This window comes from Halictus rubicundus, chromosome 1 (genome assembly GCF_050948215.1).
Source record: "Halictus rubicundus isolate RS-2024b chromosome 1, iyHalRubi1_principal, whole genome shotgun sequence".
NCBI classification, from domain to species: Eukaryota; Metazoa; Arthropoda; class Insecta; order Hymenoptera; family Halictidae; genus Halictus; species Halictus rubicundus.
The window spans coordinates 27,041,909-27,056,745 of NC_135149.1; the positions used below are offsets into that span (position 1 = coordinate 27,041,909).

The following is a 14,837-nucleotide window of genomic DNA, read 5'->3' on the forward strand; positions in this document are numbered from 1 at the left end:
AAATGCGCCATTTTTTCCCATTTTTATCACAGTTAAAGGAAACAGTAGAACTTACAAAAACTGTAAGTTTCTGTATTTCTCATAGAAAAACAGTTCCCAATTCCTGAACGATTCATTTGCACACATTGACGCCATTTTCCTTAGTCACGAAATACTGTATCGACGTTCATCTCAATTTTTCTGTTTTGAAATAAATATTGAAATGATAATGATTAAAGTCCTTTTTGACGCAACGTATCAACCGGTTTCCGATCGGCAAAGTGTTCGAATTAATTCAAACTCGTAAACAATAACGTTTGACAGTGTTTGTTGTACCGGCAATGACATTGTACGGGACGACGGTCGGTAATAGCGCGTGAAAATACTCCGAACGACCGTTGCGAACATCGCAGTTTCATTGTTGTCAAATATGATTTACCCAATTCGAGTCCGAATCGAACGTCCACCACATTCTCGGGTCCGGCAGCCACGAATTCATGTTGACAAACGACGATTCGAGCGAGATGCGTTTACCGCGAAAATTCGCTTACGCGCGTTCACTTTCGCGGTTACTCGAACTTCGCGGACGAAAGTTTCGCCCGTTACTGACCGAGACAATTGCCTCCGGTCGTGTTTACACGAGAAACCGACCAATTCGATCCGCCGATGTTCACGAACTCGAGACTTAATCGATCTATTGCAGCAAATTATGCGTCAACTGTTCTCAATAGGCCGTGTGCTCCATACACGCGCACACATACGCGCGCCATTTCGTTTTCAAAATTTACCCACGACCCAATTCGCAGTCCTTGATCTACTATCTTCCAGAATTGATTTACCAGAACAGAAATTTCAAATTCGATAGTCGTTTATAGATCTGTCGAATAATCGTTAAGGTTTTGTTAGTATTTAAAAGATTTATAACATCGTCGTACGTGTCCGAAAATGGAGATGAGAACCACGGAATTAATTAGTTCAATAATCTTCGTATCTTCCTCGAAATTGAGCAATTCGAACTGTACAAATTGCTTGATAAATACGCACGAATAAAACAACAATCGATACGATTAGTCACTCTTGTAGAAAAATTCAAATTTATTACCCAATATGACCTAAACTTATTCAGTCGAAGGCTTAGGGGTTAACGCATAGGATACGCGATTGGATAACGCGAAATACATTTGAATATCGTGACAACTACAGATAAGGAAATGCAGTTGTAGCACGCAACTGTGCATGATAGCTGTCAACGATTATCTGCGAACCAAACAATTGTTCCGATCTATCGATCGTACTCACCAATTAAATAAAAGATCGATGCCTTCGCGAGTCGGATGTCGTCATGTATGATAAAGCCGTTGTTCCTCTTCCTAAAACTGTACAACGAGAAATTGGTCATTTCAAACTGCCCATTCGAAAAATTAATTTAATCAATGTACGTAATAAAACTTCTATTCGATTAACCGAATGACTTCACGCTTCGTGTCTCTTCGAACGAGACCTCGAAAACAATGAACGTTATCCTGCTGCGGACTCGAAACAAAGGAAGGACAGTCAACTAGTTACCTACGCCGGAAATGAATCGAAGAAAAAACAGCATGCATTTGCAATCGTCGAAAAGTGTGACATGCTCGATGATACTGAATAAACTATCGGATTTTTCTCGTTGATGCGCGACGTTCTAGGAGGGAACGCGATGATTTTATTTCTGTGATGTTATTTCTTTGTAACGATCTTCGATTATGTAGAATTCAAGGAAAGCTTTTCGTCGCGAGAATTCTAACCTCACCTGAGAGAGAGAGAGTGCGATTGCTTCGAGGATCCCCGAACCTCGTTACTCAACAACACGAACAGCACGCACGCGAATTCGAAGCACCATTTCCTGTTCGACCGCGAATCGCATTGTGTTCGGTTGGCGGTTTAACAAATACAGGGCGGTCGCACGATAAAACTCGCAACACAAAAATCTACCTCGCTTTCGTTTGCCTGATTTGTCTGAAGCGTCATCCACCAGCTGGCGCTGCAATAGTGAACAGCTGATTTCTCATGCACGTGCGCTATATGCCAGCAACTGAGACGCCGAGTATCACCGAGTATCAATCCGTGCACTGTACTCTGTACTGTGCTTCCCAGAGTTGGGCAATGTTTCATGCAATTGCAGTCTGTTCTTCCAAGAAAAAGATCCGAGGTTCATCAACGGTTCGTTCTTCTTCTGGTACAGAAATGCGACGGATATCTACTAGAAATGACCTCAAATATACCTCCATTGAAAAAACAGACGACAACGATTAACGATTGCAACTACAATATTTAACTATCAATTACGATTAACAATGTAAATATCAACTGTAACCTTCTCTTTTATATTCAATTGTAATCGATGTGGTCGCTAATGACCTAGCTGTTAATGCGTCCACTTTAAAATAAACGATATATAATAAATAAATAAGTTTTTTAACTCAGTTGTATAATCGCAGTTTGTTTTGTGTATGTATAGATGCAACACAGATTTTTAAAATGTATTTTTGCAGTTTTTCATTTTCTTATTTGTTATGGTACTTTACTAAATTCCACAGGTCCGCGTGATCTGTTTGCAAATGCAATTTGTCCGTTTATTTTTTTTTATTAATAGCTTCAATACTGTTCTGCACGGCGATCGGAAAAACTTGAAACTTAACAGGATCTCATGATCAGGTCAATGTGAAGTGTATTCATTACCTCTCGCATACTTCTTGTTCAATACCTCCACTATTCTTCTGTTTTCCTATTACTCAAAGACGTAATTTGAAAGGCTGTCAATAACCGAAGGTGATAAATTAGGTTTTTTTTGCCATCATGTGCCATTTCCCTCTCTTTTTAAAAGCTCTATCGTCTTCTGTATTTCTATTAGCATCGGTACAAATTCAACAGGAAGATATGATTGAGAGATTTCTTGGATCTTTGAAAAATCCTATAAATTACCGTTCTTTTTCATTTGTTTCTTATTTCGAAGGCTGTTGTTTCTCATGAAAAAATATAACTATGTAACTAATATTCTTGTACTCGATTTACTTGACTAAACTTTTAAGAAAAAAATAAATAAATTGCCACGAAAAAGAAATACAAAAGAAATGTTGAGCAATGCTCAAATATATTTTATTAAGGACAATAAATTTATACAGTATGTTTTAAGCGATACTGCTTGCATTGGAAGCAATCCTGGGCCATAAATCTGCACATTCTTTTGCAACAGGTCCTGTAATAGCTGATCCTTTCATTTCACCTTTATTATTTACTATAACCCCTGCATTGTCCTCAAAGTATATAAACACCCCGTCCTTCCTCCGAAATGGTTTCCGTTGCCTTATCACCACTGCAGGCATCACTGTAATAATAAAAATAATTAGTAACTATTACAATACATTTAAATTTGAATGTGTCGCAGGGCAAAACTGTGATACGTATAAATCTATGACTATCGTGCTAGCAAGCACAACTAATATATTTTATTCTTTCAAGGAAAAATTACCCTTTTTTCTTAGTTCAGGCTTTCCTTTCTTCACAGTGGCGACAATCATATCACCCGATCCTGCAGCTGGAAGGCGATTTAATCTGCCTTTAATTCCTTGAACTGCGATGACATATAAATTTTTTGCACCTGTAACAAAAATGAATGTTACATACTGATATACATGAATTAGATCAAATTTAGAGTCACACTTCATTCCTTTCGTGCTAGATGAATTCAAAGAACTAAACTGAAAACAATTAACTATTAACTACTGGCTACTGAAAACATTATTCACTGCTTAAGTTCGTTTTGCAAGCTTCCTTGCCAAAACACTTCCGTTAAATAGATTAACTAATAATTAAGATTTTTTCTCCTGTATTTGGCAAAGATTCTTCGTGCAAAACGTTTTGTAACTGTAATTGACAATCAGCCATGTGTTATTCTCAGCCATAACATGGCCAGTGTTTGAGGTTATATGCGACTTCTGTAATTTTTTCGAAAATACTCACCAGTATTATCTGCGCAATTAATAACTGCTCCTACTGGCAGACCAAGTGATATCCTAAACTTCGCTCCTGCGGAACCACCACGTCCTTGAAGAATAATAATTTCATGTTAATTGTTGATATTGATGGACACGTCTAACGCGGCATTTGTTCCGAACATAATCATCGATTAATCCCAATTCCATCAGAATTAACGAAAAATTGTTCTCGCCGTTACACGTTGTGGACATTGTTTTATCGTTTTCACAACATATTTCGAGCTGATCACTTATTTCAGGGTGGATTTCCCTGGATTCTTTTCGATCACGAAAACCGACTTACCTCTCTTCGACATCTTGGCGAGTTTGAAAGAGAAAGAAACTGCTGTTTACAGCGCACTAGTCCTTGCGCAGACCACGTTCAGCCGCTTCCGGCGCGGAAACGGCAGCAATATTCAAATAACTAAATCCGCCGTTGCATAACTGTATCAGATACATTTACGCATTCAATGAAATCTAGATGAATAAATTAAAATTTAAATGATTAATAAGCAATTTCATTATAGAGATAACTAGAATTTTCTACATACACATCAAAGTCGAGCACTTATCTACCAAAATGTTTAATTTGGATGAATTTTTAATGCCTACTGTTACAAAAAATAAATCATCAAAATCGTGATTGATTCAATTGATTGTTAAAACTAGTTGTCAATTGCCGACTATATACATTAGTCGTTGATCGTCAATCATTGATCAAAAGTTTCAATTACGAATTGTTAGGATTTAATCGAAATTTAATTGAAATTCGAAGTCTTAATTTGTATAAATTTTAATAACAGAATTGGAGAAATATAATAGAATGAATAGTTTAACTATAATAGATTCGATTAACGATTATGAATATACCTACTTTATTAATTGCGATTGCGTATCGCGGTTAAATAAAAAATTTAATTGCAAATAGAATTGATTTCGATCGTAAGCATTTCGATCGTAAACACCATTTACTACCTAAATGCTAATTTTACGTACTATTGTCTATTATAAGAAAAAGTTAAAGCAAAAGTTCCAGACACTACCAACACACTTTTGTCCTGTCATTTGACGAAGTTGGAGACTAAAGAAAAAAAGTGAAATTTTCAATCGTTATTAAGATTTTAATAAATAACAAAATGCCTAGTGATCTATTAGAAGATACAATTGCTATGGAATTAGAAGGTAACTTTCAACTCCATTTCGTTAAATATATTGTATCACATCTCTTGCTTGTACGAAACTTAACCTTTCAATTGAGTAATCACCTTTTGTTTTCATTTATTAATTGCACTTAATTTTATCAGAGCCATAGTATATTAATAAATTTTCTCCTATAGTCTGTGAAACAATGAATTGTGCAAACTTTTTTGTTTAGCTAAGGAGGAATTGCCCGATACAATAGCTTTGTATCAACCATTTGTGGTCGAGCAGATACTGTTGCATGATTATGCGAACTGTTTGGCCGTACAAACTTTTCTTAAAATGTGTGGCATTGGAGTTGAAATAGAGTCGAGAAGCAATGCAGAGTACATGTCTCCTACTGGTCGTGTACCTTTCATTAAATGCGGGTCAATCATACACTCTGAATTCGATAGAATCGTGTCCTTCATAGAAAGTAAAGGCAAAAGCTTATCCAGCAATCTATCCTCAACTTGCAAGGCAGATATGAGAGCTTATATGTCTCTAGTTAATAATGTACTTCTAAACGCGGAATTGTACATTTGTTGGGTCGACGAAGAAACTTTAAACAATGTGACTAAACATAGACATGGAAGTATATATCCGTGGCCTTTGAATCACTTTTTGAACTGGCAAAAAAGGAGGGAAGTAATAAAGAAACTCAATGTACTTAGCTGGTACAATAAGAGCGTAGAAGAAGTATGCAATGAAGTTGAAAATTGTTGTAAAGCATTATCGGAGAGATTGGATAGTAATGAATACTTTTCTGGGGACAAGTAAGTACAAATTATGTGTTCATATATTTCTCATCTAGTTAATCTAGTTTTCATCTAATATTTCATCTAATATTTATTTTGAACTACATTATTTATATACTTTTCAATTTAAAAGGCCCACAGAAGTAGATGCCCTGGTATTCGGTCATGTCTATACCCTAATTGCCTTCCAACTTTGTCCTAGTGTACAAAATATTGCTACAACTATAAAGCAATTTCCCAAGCTCGTTAATCATACAAAAAGAATCCATAATATATATTACAAGGAAGCTTCGGCTGAAACTGCTGAAGATTTTGAAATTATCAGTACTCCTTCCAAAGATACTCTCTGGAATTGTTCAGAGTCCCTTGAATCATTGCCACCGCTGTCAGAAGACTCCTCTGAATTTTGATTTTTCTAAAGGCTTACTTTATTATAATATTTTGTTACGAAGTTTGTTATATTGCATGAAATATAATACATACATTTATATCTCTCGCTTATTATTATTTAATTGGTTCGATTAGTCCACGAATGATCAATTTTATTATTTAATTATATCTCTAGGACACCCAACGAATTAGACGCCTTAGTCTTTGGACATATTTTTTCTATAATCACGACACCTCTACGTGATAACAAACTGGCGAATATTGTCCGGAAATATACGCTGCTCGTGGAGCACTGCAAACGCATTGAGACTAGGTATTACCCGGAAACAAACGACTAGATAGAATTACACTCGAACTTCGAATACATCGAGCTCAGGTATACCGATTCCGTTGACATTAAGTTCCTATGCTTCGCACGTGATATTCGCAAAGATGAGAACGTGACGCCAACACTGTGCAGCATTCAATGAATTCAGAGAAATATAGTTTTCTAAAACTGATACGATGTATGATATAGAAAAATAAAAGGTGTCCCAGTCAAATGGATCGCCTAAATGTATCCCAGTCAGCCAAACTTGCTTCGAGCAAATCTTGATCAATATTTGTAAATATAAAAGCCGGTCATTTTGGGGTCAAAAGCATGCTCGAAGCAGCATTTGGTCCCTATTTGCAAATAATTTACCACCAAAGCATAATGCGGCAATAGATGGCTTGGTATTTAAGTACAAAGCTTACATGCAAAATTCCATGCCAAATTGAGAGCAAATTGAGACCAAACCTTGGCCCCCTTATAGAGGGCAGGTCGGTCGCACTAAGAGTAAATATCGGGCAAAATTAGAGGAAATCTTTCTGTAGAAGGGAAAACGGAATAACAGATAAACAAACAACGTAACACAGATATTTCGGTGATTCCATTTTATTGAGACAACCTATATAAATTACAGTAACAACGTAATATACTATGCCATACATCGCTACAAATGCATAAATACCTGAGGGAAGATATTATTGCAGTGGCAGCAATAAATATGTTTCAATGTGTCTGAAGTTCGAGTACGGTGGGATAGTAAATTGTATAGAAAATAAGAAAGTATTGTTAGTTAGCTTGTTGTAACTGTTACTTAGAGAAAGTATAATAATGTTGAACATGAAATGTATTATCTTAAATACATATAATACTGCACGTGACGTTTTTCAGCATTTTTTCTCCTCAAGCAATGGGGGTCAAATAGAGTAACGAAACGTTGGAGGCGAGAAGTAAGTAAATGCGACTTTTTGGAGATTTCCAAATGTATGTTCTTGGGACGAAAGGTATCTCTAAGCTAGATGCTTTTACAAAAAGATTTGTCGGAAGTAATGATCATGAACGATTTATTTAGTAATTATTGTCAATTTTGTTTCCAAGGATTATTTCAACGTACCTGCTATCAGCATTTATATTATATATAATATATAATTGTTTCAACGTTAAGCGCGACTAGAAGGCGTTAATCATCCAACGAGTGGTCTTTCAGTCATAGATACATATTGTGTATATAATTGTACTTTTAGAAATTGTATTTAAAACGACGAATTTCTGTATTATAAAACACTGCCCAACGTAAATATAAGTTATTGACACCAATGTTCAAATGATTTTATATCATGCGAAATTGATTCTGAAAATAAATATTTAATATTTATGCAACTTTGCATCACTATGTGTCTGTATTTCTACAATTTCATTGCTAAGTCTGTTACATACTTCTTGTCTCCAGCGTTCGGTTATACAACAAACGCCGATTATAATTGCTTATATATTTTTAAACAAATATCGACAATTATCAAAACATTTGTGCACTAAATGAATTGTAAAAGGGTACCTTAACATAGTCAAGTGTCCTTTGTAAATGTATTTTTGATGTGGTGGCATGTTACAAAATAAAAAGGAAATGTTCGCAGTTTTAGTATAAACTTAAATCTTACTATATTCAATGTTAAATGATGAATAAAAAGAATTAATAATACAAACGCTTCTTTTCGCACATAACAAGCATGTATTTTTCTTGTACAATCTCCCTACTTTTATTTTTATTTCTTGATAATATCCGTCGATAACAAATATGATTGAGAGATTCTATTACAACTTACACAGAAATGTAGATTTATTATTTAAACAGAGGTGTAAGTGATTTATGATTGATCATGAAGTAAAAATAAGCATAGAAGCTTTGATTGTATCAAAGGAAAAATATACAGAATAATTTGTGGTGATAAAACTAGAACACTGAATCCATTTTTACGTAACACGCACATGTAAAATTGAAAATGAGGAGTTTCATTCAAACTCCTCACTCCAAGAAGTTTCGTTCTACAGGATTATATAATATCTCCTTTTTCTTATCAGTTCTATTAAAGGTAATCGATAAAAAAAGAAAAACATTCAATTTAAAAAATAATTCGAGCACTTCTACCATTTCTTTGTAACAGGATCGATTTTACACGTCTGTGAATTCGTAATGTGAAACGTATTATGGTGATCTTGAAGTATAGCAAGGACTACAAGATATAAATTCTCACGTTCTTCTCGCTCTGCTAAATTATTTTGCATGGATGTTTTGTTTTGATATAGGTCTCCGTCTATGGATTACACGCAACTCTATAATTTTATTAGGTGTAGTTATAATAATATAGTTGTCACACTCACGCTCATACAGATACATACATATTGTGTATTCATAATCATCATTGGAATTACGAATATAAATACATATGCATTCGAATAACCTGCAATCTATATTGATTTATACTTGTAGTGCTCAACTAAAGCTTCAACACTTATAGTTTGAATACACTGTTCAACCCTTTCGTTCCAATCGACTTACACATGTACCGGATTTTTGTATTGCACGAATTATTGGAATTTTATTCAAATGATTTGTACATAATATACGATGAATCATAAACAACTGCGTGTGTACGTGTGCGTGTGTCGGAATAATTAAATTTGAATAGTGAACTCAACCAGAGTTGTTAACAATCATTTAAGTGTGACTACAGTCACCTTGAGGAACAAAAGGGTTGAAGGTAATCAGGCTGAGATCATATTTGCTATAATGACTAAGCTTGAATCGAAGACGTTGTAACTTTTACTACGATATAGTAAACAAAGATCTAGTAAAAAAAAGTTAATAGCGACAAACTATAGTACGAATTTGTTTTAGGACGTTATCTCAACAGATAGCTGACGTTATTTGTGCAGACAGGTTTGCCAAAAACACAGTCAAGTTGAATTAGTCAACTATAAATACAATGAATACAATCATTTTTTTTTTGTACTGAAGGTACGAGCTCAGAATTTCCATTTATGGACTTCCTGTTACATGGCTATGATTTCCTTTTTCACTATGCATATATATATATATATGTGTGTATATAATATATACATATACACATATATATAATACACATATAAATTGTATACATATGTATGTGTATATATATATATATATATATATATATATATAAGTAAAAATATTGTGAGAAACGGAAGATACTTGTGTTTATAACTGGAAGTTTGCTCTATATTCATCTTTTATCTGTATACTACTACTATATTTTCTTTCTAATCAATGAATTTTACTATTTTTTTTTGTTTGATAGCTATTGCAATGATCTTATCTTGTGAGTGTTAGCTTTCTTAAGCTAGCTTTGTGATTAGATAAATGTATAGTAAGTGCTTCGCATACTTCTGTATGTAACAGACGTAATTAACTTTACAATTTAACTATAATATTCGTCTGTCTGAAACTGAATTTGATAAGCTTCATAGTTCTAAATTAAAAGAACAGACAGTCGCGAATAATCATGCATCTCTTTTAAAAGTATTCAGCACATTTAATGAACTTGATTCTAATACTTTTAATTCTTTTAATCGTTGATTAAAAGAATTATGATTTTTTGATGAAAATATGGTTCAGGCATCTCCCGATTTCACATTATGTACTCAATGATATAATTTACAATTCTATTATTGGTTTCCTACGAAGTACATGTAAATTGAGGGATGCCTGGATCTATTCGAACGTTTGCTGCTAGAGCACTTTTTGACAATGAACAAATGAACCAATGTTTCTCAATGATTTCAAATGAAAATAGTACGGATTACATTCAATGTGAGAATGAGTGAGTACATTGTAAAATGTATAAATAAGCTCTAGCAGTCAATATTATTAAAATTCTTGATTGGTCTGTGGACTATAAAGATTCATTATCTATCATTTTAATTGATTGGTACCTGCCCAAAGTTCAATAGATATAGATTCTAATATTTCCTATGTTGTTGATTGATAGTTCTTAACAACGCAATTTCGACGTATTAAGACATTACTTTTCAAATTTATTCTTGACATTAAACTTACGAGATCAATTTAAAATCAATTTCGTTTTATACAGAAAATACTTCTGAGAGAAGTACCATCCATAATCTGACAATAGTAAATAGAGTGCAAACGAATGTATCTTGATTAAATCAATGTACAAAAGCAACTGCATTTTTTAACAAAAATCTTTTTCACTGGACGTACTTATAAATACGATTATTATTGCAAATTATATAATTTTTTGGCGTGTGGTATTGCACGCATTCGTAAGATGTACATACATATAGATACCTAGGTAGGCTGATACTTCCACATTAATTTTGTGCTTACTACCTAAATTAATCTGGTGGTAAAAAACTAAAAAGTCGGAACTTTTCTCTAATACGTGGTCTAACATCCCCTCCCTACAAAATTAATATTTTCTGCATTATTAAAGACATCTGAATAGAAGCGAATTAATGATTAAATATGAGACTCACCCAGTTTATTAAGTTTTCTAAAAAAGGTAACAACTTCATTAACTCAGTATCCGAACGGTCAGCAAACCAGCTCTCTATAGGGATGCCGTTTTCCAACTGTAATAGAAATATTTATTAAGAGTAAGTAACAATTTAAAAGAATGTCTACTATCAGGTCCATATTTACCTGATATCCAAAAGCTTGTGGACTATTATCAATAATAACAGTTTTAGATAAATCTCTACCCAATATAGACAGATCTTTGATATAATTTCCATTAACGCAAACACAGTGTTCTCTGAACAGACGATACTTTATCAATTTCCTTGTCGGATCTAACAGATTCATTAACTTGTTCGCGTAGACACGCTTACTCGCGGTAAAAAGAATGACTTCGTATAACGATGAGACATGTTCTAAAAATTCACGAAAGTACGGTCGCGTTCTGACAAACACCGTGTATGTTACATCTTGAAAGACAACTGGAAAACGAAACGCTGCATCCGAGAGTTCTTGTAGACTGCAGTGAACCAACGTTTCATCCTATATAACAAAAATATATCTCTGTATTCCTTTTACGTTCTCCCTATTACATCTGGTGGAATTAGGTCTTGGTATTGATACTCCAAAAAATATACAAAGCCAAAATGCTCGATTTCCTTAAGGGAGGCAACTCGACGAAAGACCAGCCTAAATTTGTATATATTTTGTAGAGGTGTACGAGAAAAGAAACGAGTTGGGTTCTCGAATAAAATTCTCGCACAACTTTAATATTTTGTAATTCGATTCAGATGTGAACGTACCAAATCTAATACTAGACTAAATTCTGGACTGCTGCGTGTTTTAAGTGGAAGAGCGGGACATCTAGCTCTCATTGCCGGGGTTAAGGGTGGTAAATGCTTGATGAAGACATAAGGATCGAATGGCTCCCAATCTTCCTGAACATGAGTAACCATATTCTCTACATCGCAACTTTCTACTATTTCCTCGCTTCCAACCTCCATGTATTCGGCATCGTGATAATCGCTGTCGATATCATCGGAATCATATTTCTCCGTAACGTTCCCATTTGTGTCAGATGAATGATGATGATTTATACTGTACATGGTTGATGCATTATACTTCGTAGTGTTAAACCCTGGTTCATATTTCGGTGAATGACTGTCGAGTGAATATTGATTTTTTGATAAATTACTGCTATTTTCATTGTTGTTGCTAAGTGCGTATTTTCCATTTGGAAAATACTTGTCGGTCGGGAAAGTACGAGTTCCATACATAGATGTAGAATGTATTAAACTATAGTATTCTTCAGATGTGTCTGTTTGCAAACAGGAAGCAGAGTAATACATTGAATTGGCATCTGCAACAAAACGAAATAATAATTGTTTCACATTCGAAAGCGAACAATCGATTGTTTCGCGGTTGTTACAACAAATTTGTTTACCATTATTCTTGTTTTCTTCATCATCTAATACATATGAAAGGTCTGTGTGTGATGATCCTATAGATGCTGGAGGCATTAGATTTGTCAGTGATGAGACACTTGGAATGGAAGGCTTGAAATCATGTATAGTAGATATGGAGGAACAGCATGTTTCTGTGTTCAAAATCGACGAATACAAAGAGAGAATTGTTGTATTCCAGTTTTCTTTAGATTCTTCAGAAACTTTTGATACCGGTGTGCATTTTGATGGCTGAAAGAATTGTAAATTATATGTGTTTATATTGTATGAAAAACTGTAATGTAACATAAATAGAATTTTGATGATTTTCCACTTACAGCAGCTGCATCTTTTGTAGATGATCGATGTAATGGAGTTGAAGTAACCATTGACCGCTTTATGCATTTTCTTCTACGAGGTCCTCTCTCTCGTCTAATAGGCGTAGACTTCGCAAAATGTAAAACATTTTCTTTACAAGCCTACGAAGATAACAATCTTTTTAACAAAACTGAATTGGCGTCCTTATAGTAACCAAATGGCTTCAATTGCGGGTCTAACAAATCTAATTACATAACATCCTCGTGAGTTAGTCAGTCACTCTTTTTAACCATTAATCGCTGATTAGTTAGAAAGTATTTCTTTTTTAAGAAACAGTCAAGTTTTGCTTTAATAAATGACCTGCAAAGATCATTTATAATAAGCGAATAACAGTAACATGATCATACGAAAGATGAATGTATCATGTACAGGAAAGATAATCCAAGTTTGGAACTTAGGTAACAGTCGTTGCTTACTTCTTTCAGGAAATGCGTGCATCTACGCCTCCAACGTGTTAATCTGCTGCATTTGTTCGGTTTATTAATGCGATGACTATTATTACCGATTGATGGGAGTTTCCTTAGACTGCTGAATTGTATTCGATGGTTTGAAATTTTTGATCTTGGTATACTGCTTATGTTTAAGCGACCACGCAGTCTTCTGCTAACATGCTCACTTCGTAACCACATTTCAAAGAAATGTCTAAATTTCCTAAAACAAATTATAATGCCATTAGAAATAATAAAAAAACATAAAAAAAAGTCTCGTTACGATGAAAGAAAGAGATCATCGTTCGGCCTAGAATAATCGTGTAGTCGGGTAAAATCTTCTCGCTCGTCGATCAGATATACTGTGCGTAACTCGAAATTCCGGATAATTAGCGTTTCATTATATTTCAGAAATTGCGCGGGAAAGAAATTCGATCGTATCGTAAAAAGGGGCGTTCCTGATCCACGGTTTCTCGTAGTGGGGATGTTCGATTCTCCACAAAAAATCGATTCTTCGGCATCTGAGAATCGATTTTTCCAAAAAATCGGTTTAAAAAGAAATTGATCTTTTTTCCCTTTATTTTAGTAGTAAGAACAAACTGGCCAATAGGATTCTTCCGCAAAGAATCGATTCCTAAAAATAATCGAATCGATGGTACACGAAAGAATCCTATTGGCCAGTCTGTTCTTACTTCTGAAAAAAAAGAAAAGAAATAATAATAATAAGGTTGATTCTTTCCAGACTGATTCTCCGGCAAAGAATCGATTCTCCTTCAAAAGATCGATCTTTTCGCCGAAAGAATCGATTTTCTGAAGAATCGAATCGGAATCGAACATCCCTACCTTGTAGCGCCTGTATAGATGCATATATATTCACGTTCGAGCGTCACACCGAGCGAAATACACACAAACCCGCGTATGCACGCACACATGCAGCATACACTTATAAGTATATATCGATTTATATGCGGTGTAATACCCGGTTACGTTTTCGAACGTTTCCGGAAAAACGAGAGGCGATTTGGACGCGGGATCAACCGATCGTCGTAAGATCGAAGGGAAATCGCGGGAAAAGATCGCCCATGTTCGATAGCTATTGTACTTTGTAGTCGCAACATTCGGTGCAAATCGATCGAAAGTTTGAAAGTGCAATGTTGCGCCGCGGTAGCGGCGGCACCCAACAACAATCGTAACACCTGAAAATTCGCGCGAAAACTATTCGCCGGGGATAGACACTTAACCGATGCTCGAACTAATGCTATCGCTTACCATATCTCTGAACTAACCGGCACGCACGTTAAACACAGAAACAAGTCAGCACGTTATCCACGTACGCGTTTCATTCAAATCCCTCGCTCGCGTTCACTTTTCATCCCCCCGAAACTAAACAATCATGGCTGCGGCGTCGCTCGAAAATACATCGTGAATCAAACTCGACACTTCGACTATT

The 14,837-nt window shown here is 34.9% G+C and overlaps 3 protein-coding genes across 5 annotated transcripts; 1 reads left to right on the forward strand and 2 right to left on the reverse strand.

The window, feature by feature from the left end:
- Positions 1-3,090: 3,090 nt before the first annotated feature.
- On the reverse strand, positions 3,091-4,379 carry Rpl23 (ribosomal protein L23). Its single transcript, XM_076797186.1, has 4 exons — positions 4,297-4,379; positions 3,979-4,062; positions 3,488-3,616; positions 3,091-3,343 (listed from the first exon to the last, which is right to left on the reverse strand). Exons 1-4 carry the CDS (start codon positions 4,307-4,309, stop codon positions 3,147-3,149), a joined length of 423 nt encoding a protein of 140 aa, XP_076653301.1. The 5' UTR covers positions 4,310-4,379; the 3' UTR covers positions 3,091-3,146.
- Positions 4,380-4,869: 490 nt separating this feature from the next.
- Positions 4,870-8,016, forward strand: LOC143359284 (metaxin-2). Of its 2 annotated transcripts, XM_076797174.1 has the most exons (4): positions 4,880-5,174; positions 5,368-5,947; positions 6,495-6,632; positions 7,518-8,016. In XM_076797174.1, the coding sequence occupies exons 1-4, from the start codon at positions 5,129-5,131 to the stop codon at positions 7,549-7,551; spliced, it is 798 nt and encodes a 265-aa protein (XP_076653289.1). In that variant the 5' UTR covers positions 4,880-5,128; the 3' UTR covers positions 7,552-8,016. The 2 variants fall into 2 exon arrangements, with proteins under 2 accessions (XP_076653281.1, XP_076653289.1); XM_076797166.1 differs by lacking the exons at positions 6,495-6,632; positions 7,518-8,016 and adding an exon at positions 6,063-6,465 and having other exon boundaries at positions 4,870-5,174.
- LOC143359276 (uncharacterized) lies at positions 7,859-14,810 on the reverse strand. Of its 2 annotated transcripts, none has more exons than XM_076797142.1 (8): positions 14,657-14,810; positions 13,376-13,610; positions 12,920-13,060; positions 12,584-12,833; positions 11,943-12,499; positions 11,326-11,682; positions 11,160-11,255; positions 7,859-11,084 (listed from the first exon to the last, which is right to left on the reverse strand). In XM_076797142.1, exons 2-8 carry the CDS (start codon positions 13,586-13,588, stop codon positions 11,019-11,021), a joined length of 1,680 nt encoding a protein of 559 aa, XP_076653257.1. In that variant the 5' UTR covers positions 13,589-13,610; positions 14,657-14,810; the 3' UTR covers positions 7,859-11,018. The 2 variants fall into 2 exon arrangements, with proteins under 2 accessions (XP_076653257.1, XP_076653267.1); XM_076797152.1 differs by lacking the exon at positions 14,657-14,810 and adding an exon at positions 13,152-13,259 and having other exon boundaries at positions 12,920-13,076; positions 13,376-13,513.
- Between the last annotated feature and the right edge of the window lie 27 nt (positions 14,811-14,837).

Excerpts from the sequence above, each read along its gene's own strand:
- Rpl23 (XM_076797186.1), bottom strand. Across the intron at positions 3,617-3,978 it reads TAATTGCGCAGATAATACTG|GTGCAAAAAATTTATATGTC; the intron begins GTGAGTATTTTC and ends TTTTTGTTACAG. Across the intron at positions 3,344-3,487 it reads GCCTGAACTAAGAAAAAAGG|TGATGCCTGCAGTGGTGATA; the intron begins GTAATTTTTCCT and ends TTATTATTACAG.
- LOC143359284 (XM_076797166.1), top strand. The coding sequence starts at position 5,129 with ATGCCTAGTGATCTATTAGAAGATACAATTGCTATGGAATTAGAAG. Across the intron at positions 5,175-5,367 it reads AATTGCTATGGAATTAGAAG|CTAAGGAGGAATTGCCCGAT; the intron begins GTAACTTTCAAC and ends TTTTTTGTTTAG. Across the intron at positions 5,948-6,062 it reads GAATACTTTTCTGGGGACAA|GCCCACAGAAGTAGATGCCC; the intron begins GTAAGTACAAAT and ends TCAATTTAAAAG.
- LOC143359276 (XM_076797142.1), bottom strand. The coding sequence starts at position 13,588 with ATGTGGTTACGAAGTGAGCATGTTAGCAGAAGACTGCGTGGTCGCTTA. Across the intron at positions 12,834-12,919 it reads CTACAAAAGATGCAGCTGCT|CCATCAAAATGCACACCGGT; the intron begins GTAAGTGGAAAA and ends CAATTCTTTCAG. Across the intron at positions 12,500-12,583 it reads TGAAGAAAACAAGAATAATG|ATGCCAATTCAATGTATTAC; the intron begins GTAAACAAATTT and ends GTTTTGTTGCAG.